The sequence below is a fragment of the Magallana gigas genome, chromosome 7 (genome assembly GCF_963853765.1).
Source record: "Magallana gigas chromosome 7, xbMagGiga1.1, whole genome shotgun sequence".
NCBI classification, from domain to species: domain Eukaryota; kingdom Metazoa; phylum Mollusca; class Bivalvia; order Ostreida; family Ostreidae; genus Magallana; species Magallana gigas.
The window spans coordinates 48194954-48204233 of record NC_088859.1 but is presented as its reverse complement, the minus strand read 5'-3'; the positions used below and the strand labels follow the sequence as shown (position 1 = coordinate 48204233).

General features: G+C 32.9%; 1 protein-coding gene across 1 annotated transcript; it reads left to right on the top strand.

Moving 5' to 3' along the window:
• The first annotated feature begins 6707 nt into the window (after positions 1-6707).
• LOC105348059 (uncharacterized) lies at positions 6708-8226 on the top strand. The gene is made up of 2 exons (XM_011457328.4): positions 6708-6872; positions 7664-8226. The coding sequence occupies exons 1-2, from the start codon at positions 6815-6817 to the stop codon at positions 8041-8043; spliced, it is 438 nt and encodes a 145-aa protein (XP_011455630.3). The 5' UTR covers positions 6708-6814; the 3' UTR covers positions 8044-8226.
• Positions 8227-9280: the final 1054 nt, after the last annotated feature.

Below are 9280 nucleotides of genomic sequence, written 5' to 3'. Positions count from 1 at the left end.
TGAAACAATGGTTGGAAGTGAAGAACTTTTTATGTAATAAAATGGTAGATCTTTCAATTGACAAGAGTTTAATAATAGTTATACTTAAACTTGTGTAAGTTGCCAAAAGTTTTATGTTAACAATTTGTATAATTGGTTAATTTTAATTCTGGTAGTCATAACGATCTATAGAAGGCAATGTTACTATTGCTCAAAATTACGAACGTAAGTTTTTAGTTCATCTAAGACGAAAGCTGATACAATTGGGGGGGGGGGGGAGCGAATTTTTCAAATAGGAATATAAGAAGAAAAATCTTTAAAAATTATCTGTAAAACCATTTGGCCAGAAAATCTGTACCTTGTGTGGAAACATCCTGAGATAGTGAAGATTTAAGTTTGTTCAAATCATGATCCCAGGGGGTAGGGTGTGTCATAATGGGGGGGGGGGGTCGAATTTTTGGAGTTATTTTTTAGAATTCTTCTCAAAAACTATTCACCTAGAAAACCTGTAACTTCCCAGGTGATGTATGGATTCGAGATTATTTACATCATGGTCCTATGAGGTTAGGATGGGGCCACAACGTGGGGGTCAAATGTAAACATAAAAATATTGAGAGAAAAATCTTTAAAAATCTTCTTTAAATCTATTTGGCCAAAAATCTGTAACTTGTGTGGACACATCCTCGGGAAGTCCAAGTTTGTTTAAAACATGATCCTTGGGGGCAGGATAGGGCCACAATAGGTGTTGTGTATTGGAAGAAATAGAGAAAAACCTTTTGAAAACTTATACTCAAAAACTGAAACATAAAAAAGCACAATTATTAATTTAAGAATATTTGGAGGAAAAAACCTGAAAATCTTTACATGAAGCAAGATTATTCTACTAAGTTGTTTAGATATTTTGTGGTTTAATACTTTAAAGATGGTCTTAAGCTTTTCTTGGGTAGTAGTCTTGAAATAATTGATAGAAAATACGGCACATTGAAAGTGAAGGTAACTAGCAGACACGTTTTTTTGTTCAATACACCTAATTCCCGATCCAATATTAATAAAAACATGAATGAAATATTATTGCCTGTACCTATTTATGTATGAAATTATGACTTGGCAAAATTGTATTATATAATCAAAAATAAATTTTAATGAAAAAACAAGAGGCTCACTTGAGCAACAATACTGATCAGAAAAGCGTTGCCAAATCATAATTTTAAACTACAGTCAATATAAATATTTTAGACAATCTTTAATTAAATAAATGTGTAAGTCCTTAGTTAAAACGTGACTAGTATATTCTATTTTGAACTATCAAACTTTACTAGTATAACTTGTTAATTGTCAAACATTATCAGTATAACTTACTGTCAGAGTTAATACAGTAAAAACTTTAACAGTATAACTTATGTACTATCAGAGTTCATACAATTGAAACCATAACAGTATAACTTGTTTACTGTCAGAGTTAATACAGTAAAAAAACCTCAACAGTATAACTTGTTTACTGTCAGAGTTAATACAGTAAAAAAACCTCAACAGTATAACTTGTTTACTGTCAGAGTTAATACAGTAAAAAAAACCTCAACAGTATAACTTGTTTACTGTCAGAGTTCATTCAGTTAAAACTTTAACAATATATAAATAGTGCCTGTTTGGGAGGGTAACAGTTGATATTGACAAACCCGAGGGGTGTCAATTTCTATTGTTATCCGCCCAAACAGGCACTATTTATATATTGTTAAAGTTTTAACTGAATGAACTCTGACAGTAAACAAGTTATACTGTTGAGGTTTTTTATTATACTGAATGTCTAAATTTTAAAGAAATTTTTACTACTTTACGTGAATTCTATGGCGAACCGTACGCGCATAATTTACGCGCATGTAATAATTCGTTGTGTCACCGTTGCTAAGTGTGTTGCTAATGCTGAGGTTAATAGAACGGATTATCAACTGCGTCAAAACCAATCAGATTTCAGTATTTAACATGAAAGTATAATAATATAACTTGTTTACTGCCAGAGTTAATACAAATTAAAACTTGACCAGTATGACTTGTTTTATTTCAGAGTTCATACAGTTAAAACTTTAACAGTATATAAATAGTGCCTGTTTGGAAGGGTAACTGTTGAAATTGACTCCCCGAAACAACCATTGTCAACCGACGCGAAGCGGAGGTTGACAATGGTTTTCGAGGGGGTCAATTTCAACAGTTACCCTTCCATAACAGGCACTATTTATTTTATTATACTGAATGTCTTAATTTTAAAGAAAATTTTACTGCTTTATATGGAAATGAAGTGAATTCTACGGCGAATCGTACGCGCATAATTTACGCGCATGTAACAATTCGTTTTGTTATACTTTCATGTTAGATACTGAAATCTGATTGGTTAAGACGCAGTTAATAATATATAAATAGTGCCTGTTTGGGAGGGTAACAGTTGAAATTGACACCCCGAGAAAACCATTGTCAACCGACGCGAAGCGGAGGTTGACAATGGTTTTCGAGGGGTGTCAATTTCAACTGTTATCCTCCCAAACAGGCACTATTTATTTTGTTATACTGAATGTCTTTTTTAAAATTTTTAAGAAAATTTTACTGCTTTTATATAGGAATAACGTGAATTCTACAACGAACCGTACGCGCATAATTTTCGCGCATGTAACATTTTTTAATGTTACCCGTTGCCAAGTGCGTTGCTTACGCTGAGGGTAATAGTAAATATTATTAACTGCGTCTTAACCAATCAGATTTCAGTATTTAACATGAAAGTATAACAATATTTTCTATTACCCTCAGCGTTAGCAACGCACTTGGCAACGGGTAACATTAAAATTGTTACATGCGCGAAAATTATGCGCGTACGGTTCGCTGTAGAATTCACGTTATTCCTATATAAAAGCAGTAAAATTTTCTTAAATTTTTTTAAAAAGACATTCAGTATAACAAAATAAATAGTGGCTGTTTGGGAGGATAACAGTTGAAATTGACACCCCTCGAAAACCATTGTCAACCTCCGCTTCGCGTCGGTTGACAATGGTTTTCTCGGGGTGTCAATTTCAACTGTTACCCTCCCAAACAGGCACTATTTATATAGTGTTACCGTTGCCAAGTGTGTTGCTAATGCTGAGGTTAATAGAACGGATTACCAACTGCGTCTAAACCAATCAGATTTCAGTATTTAACATGAAAGTATAATAATATAATTTGTTTACTGCCAGAGTTAATACAGTAAAAACCTTAACAGTATAACTTGTGAATTGTCAAATGTCCAGTTAAACATTACCAGCATAATCTGTTATTTTTTGGGAGTTGATTTTAATCAACTCTCATATGCAGTTACTCTTGCAAATCGAAAGTGAAACAGTGTTTGGACCGATGCACAGATCAACATCGCTGATAACATTTAGTTCTTATCGATAACTTCAATGTAGTATATTCTAAAGCCTTGTTTACAAGGAAACTTATTTATAGATACCTTGTAAATAGTCAGATTTTAAATGGTACGAACAATTGAGATATTTTTTGTAGTCTTACATTCTATGTATTCTTACGCCAAAAGTCAATATAGTCTTGTTCAACCAGATGCTCGGCTGTCTCCGTAAATCTCTGACAAGCAGAGAGTCTCTCTTGTCGGAAATTAATGGAGACAGACGAATGTCGATCTGGTTGAACGAGACTAGAGTTCAATATTGCCTAAATCCATACAATTTCTCAGAACTATTTCGATTACTGACTCGTAGTTTGATGGAATTAATTCTTTGAATATTGCACAACAAGATTCATATTGAGTTTTCACGAAATTCTTGTCGGAGAATTTATATGATAAAAAATGTGCGTAATTCAAATACATATAGGAAAATACTTAGCATGCAAAATAACATATCGTTTATTTTAAAATAAATAATAATCGATAAAATCAACCCCCATCAGTACTTCAGTACTTTGATTCTGCAATGTCGCCACCTTCATTTCCCGCATGAATCACTAAGGTAGCATTTATTGAAATGAACCTTAACAGTTAATTGTTGACTGTCAATATTGTCTATAGTTAAACTTTACCGGTATAACCTGTTAACTGTCTAAAATATACTAACTGCCAGAGCCCATAGCTAAATTAATCTTATATACATATAATAATGCACTAAACTTAACATCTTTAGATATTTCCCATAAGGATTTGAGGTTTAAGTTAAATAAATTTTTTGTTGATACGACCTTTGAGCAATTGAACAAAATCTCATCCTCTAACTCAGGAAAACTTCATTTTTACAGTAAAATATTAAATACTAACGAGTACAAGTTGCAAGATTACTTGCATGAAAGATCCGCGCGAACAAGATTAAGAGTAAGTGCACATTCACTATTCGTTGAAACAGGTAGATATTGTAAACCAATTATCCCAAAGGAAAAACGTTTATGCTTAGTTGTAAATTATTAGTCGAAAATGAAAAACATTTTGAACTTTACTGTCCTGTGCATGACAATCTTCGATTTCATTATTGTGATATTTTCAATGATAAATTGTGCTGTGGTATTGATCCCATAAAAGAAATTGATAATCCATGTGATTATAATACTACAAAACGTCTATGTATCTATTTGGATAAATGTTTTATGCAGAGAAAACAGTTCCAGGGACTATGAAGTATTGTATAAATGTTTTGCCTGTCATTTGATTTCATTTTGACTGTATGCCAGCATGGTGATGTCAATAAACCTTGATTAACTGTCAGTTGTCTATAGTTAAATCATTACCAGTATAGCATGTTAGCTTTAAACTACTCGGTGTAACATATCAACAATCTGTGAATCAAATTTACCAGTTATAACAATGACTGGTTCTTTCTTTGGTCGTGGATAGAGGCATTGGGAATTTATTACCAATGTTATAAATATTATACTTGTATTCAATCTTACACAGTTTAGGATTGAAAATGTCTCTTGTTATTAAGTCTTGCCAAATTTGATAGCAGTGCCTGATAACCATTCTTACCCATTTAGTCAGTAGTGTCGGTGATTCGATCTTACCTATTAGAACCTGTTAATTATCTATCTTTGTTAATCGGGGATTTATTTTACCTTGTAAAACTGCGAAGAGGTTCCGTAATTCAACGTGCGAATCAACACAAGTCACGTGACGTCATAAAATGTTTATGCTATATTTATGTAGAGTTTAAACACAAACTTCATTATCAGAATTACCGTGATTAGGAAAATTTGACCTTAATATCGATAATCAGGCTCCGATAAACGAATTCCTGATTATCAAATTTGTGATACTGATGCACTTGGCATTAACAACACTGTGTGTTTATTTATTAATTATTATTAATATCATATATATACGTATACTTAAAAGTTGATACTGTCATTTAATTCTTAGTTGCTCACTATTTGATTCCGTTTTCGTGGAGATTGTTATTTTTTGAATTTAGTAAGATATGTTTACCCCTTTTTTGTATAGAAAGACATTTTAAAGGGACATGGTCACTATTTTAGTAAATATATATATATATATATATATATATATATATATATATATATATATATATATATATATATATATATATATATACTCGATTTTAATGTTTACAATGCTTCAGTAAGGCATGTTGAATAGAAAAACCAAAATTTGAGAGTCACTGGTTGAGTTTTAAGCGAGTTGCAGAGCTTAGAATTCTTTGCTATGTAAACAAAGCTTTTGTCTACATTTTGAAAGTTAATGAGGTGAAAATTCCAGTTTTAGACCTAAAATATTGGTTAAACGTTAGGAACTGTTTATTTATGCTTAAAATGAATAAGAAGATAGACAAATCAGCTTGAAAAGGAGTTTTTTTTAATGATATATTGAACTTTTGTAAACAAAACAGGGTACAAGCCATGTATCTTACTTATAATTCTACGGCTGAATCTAATTTAATTTGATCATTAGAAATGCATTCTAAAAGCATTTTAAATTGTAAATAATAAAAACAGATATATGAAATTTGACTAAAATCGTGTCCATGCCCATTTAAGACAATTGTTGAAAAAAGTCACAGGGAAACTGTTAATCAGGTTGACGTGGTGACAACATACGTAATTTCTTACAAATAATCTCCCTAACAAACACCCTGGAGTTTAATGGAGTTAAAGCACAACATTATGCAATAGTACATGGGATTGGGATAGCAAACAAAAGATCCTCTGGGATTGGGGGAGGTTTAAACCAAAACATATGACTTTTATATCAGTTTATGTGTCAGGTTATGCAAATACTGGTCACTCTAAGTATATAAACAAACTATCAGATAAAACTATCTTTTGTAACCTAAATATTGTAACCTTATCTGGCCTAGATGTTGGGATAATTCGCAGTTTAATAAAATTAGGCGACCTTAATTAATAATCTTTATTTAAAAAATATATATATGAAATATTTCTTAAGAGAAAAATTTAGATTTATATACACGTATAGCTATATATTTAATATATGTTTATTCTAATATTAACAAAATTATGAAGGCAAGTGTTCAGAAAACGACAAAAATTTGTTTTGTACCTATCTACCCACACCCATCCGGAAACCAAACAAACAAACAAACAAAAAGATCAGGATGGTATGGTGCGATTTTGCCATTCAATTAAAAAACAAGATTATATTGGTCACGAGGTGTAAGAATTATGATGCGATCGTCGTCCGAGGAGCATACAGCCACTGGCGGCGGATCTGATTGGTCAGCGACAACGATTGACGTGATCTCCACGCCCCATGCACAGGGAAAGAACGGTATAATAACGGTCCGAAATTCAGATATAGAAACTATTTTCCGAAAAAGAGTAAGAAAAATTCAAGATGAAGACCCTTGTGACATCTGTTGGGATTCTGGCCTGTCTTCTGCTAATAAAATCAGGTAAGGTTCCTTTCTTATGTAAGGAACTTCCAAAGAATTCCTAATTTCTAAAAACAAGATTTTTAAAAAGTAATATATCAAAATTAGTGGAAGGATTTTTTTTATTTTGGAATTAATTTGTGTCTTTCTATTTTAAACTTTTTTGTTTTTGTTTTTTATATATCTCATTATTTATTTCCTTACAATGAAACAAAATTAAAACTAAACATACATTACAGAACTCGATATTCAAAATTATATAACTTTGAAATGTTTTATCCGATACTTCGCTTATTTCGTTTGCGGTTTGCTAAGTTCAGTTTGCGTTTTAAAACGTTTAAAGTGACAAAACATCAGGCGATTTCAGGAAGGCAATCACCCGATGTACGGGACCAATCGTCTCACTGACACAGTGCATGGGCTGACGACGCGAGACGTACGTTACCGGAAACCACCGCTAAGGGTAATCCCTCTAAAGACGCGCTAACCGTCTTATCGGTGTCTTAATCTTTTACACGCGCCGCCAACCGTGAAAATGTCACAGGAATCGTAGCCTTTGATGTTTCCATTTTACTACAAGCACATATTTTAAATGTAACTTTTGATAGAGTGATCAACAGAAAAATATAAGGAGAAAAATTTTACGCCGTATTTTGCGCAAAATTGATTTATTTTATCTTAATTATTTTTTTGCATCTTCTAATCCATTTTAAACTGGTATACCAAGAAGATATTTGTTACTATGGATATATATATTGTATAGTTCATGCTTTTCCGACGGAAGTACTGACGTTATCTCCCTTTTCTTTCAGCGGAATCCGTCATTCCTCCGTACCTACAGCGGCAGCTACAGCGGGAACAGCCCGTGGTCCACAGATTCCGACCCACAGCGGCCAGATGCTGCAGGGTGGGACAGCGAACAGCCCGGAAGATGATGTCATGCAGTCTTTACAGCAGTCAGCGCATTCTTAACAGTGTTCACACCGCCGGCGGCGAGGTCCAATCCGGGAACTTAGACACTTTCATATCCAAGATTACGCAGTGCGCTGTCAGCTTCTCCATGTCCTTTGAAAAATGCTGCGTAAACAAAGAAAACTTTTTGAAGGAAATTCGGATGTGTAGACGGAGATACACGGAGAGATCGTTCCGTGCAAAATGCATCAAAATTGCGAAAGCAAAGTACCGCCAGTAACGAAATATTTGACGTACTTTCTCAGACCGCGTCAGGTCGAAGGCAGCTTCTTATATATCTTATGAATACAATGTATTTGTCATATTATAGCATGGAAGTCGGCATTTTAAATGCCAGTGTACCTGTAATTTATTTCTGTGTGTATAGTGAATGTGATTCATATTAAAAGCCAAGCCATTGTTATTTTTGTGTTCTTTTGTTGTGTCGAATGAGGCTACTGTTTCATTACTGTAGCAAACGAACCAAAGCCAACCATTTCAAAACCCATATGATCTGTACTGTTGCGGATGCTCATTCAAATGTTTCCGTTCTTAGCTAATACAATAACAACAGGAAAAGTCGTTTTTAAATATGTCAAAAATGTCGGCGCTTTTTGCAATTTCTTTCAATTCGTGCCAGTCACATGGGCATTTCTACCGAGGAAGCCACACTGCCATAAAATTTTCACAATTTTCGCAATTTCAACTTTTTACCATGTCATTTGCAGTAATGCATAAACGAATACCGACAATGATGCAAAACTTTTGTTTTTACTATAATAAACGACATCAGCTTCAAATACATGAATTTATATGATTAAAGAATTTAAAAATTGTAGAAAGGTTTAACCGATTTCTTGTTCAATCGTAGATGATGTGATTGAAAACTGGCTACCTCTTATAAAACAAATTCTTAATTTGAACTATAAAATGAAATCCAGCTCAATATATTTCATTGTGAAAAACAACAAATACATGTACTAAACATTTAACAAGGAGGTTGCGATTTTACTGAATTACCAAACCATAATGTAATAAATTTATGCCAAATATGTCGATGAGCTTTACCTGTAAAATAGTTTTTATCCTTGGGAGTCCTTTACGAGCGGTTAACACTCTTGTTTATCAGGGAGATAAACATAAATATAGATTTACAAACTGATACGGCGATAAAGCTATAGTAAATAGCATTGCCTTACATTGTAAGTTTGTAACTATTTCACGGACACGCGCACCACGTAAACGATTTAACGTATCACAATATGATTTAGGAAACTGCTTACCATCGCACAAAGGGAAGGAGTGTTAAAAAAAACCAAAAAAGAAATAATATTCATATACCAAATATTATATTATATAATGAAATGCAATTTATATACCAAATATTGGTACCCAACAGTTCATATAAAAAGTCCTACGTGCTAGATGTGTGTGTGTGTGTTTTATTTAAGAAATTAGAATTTTTATATGGTACAGCA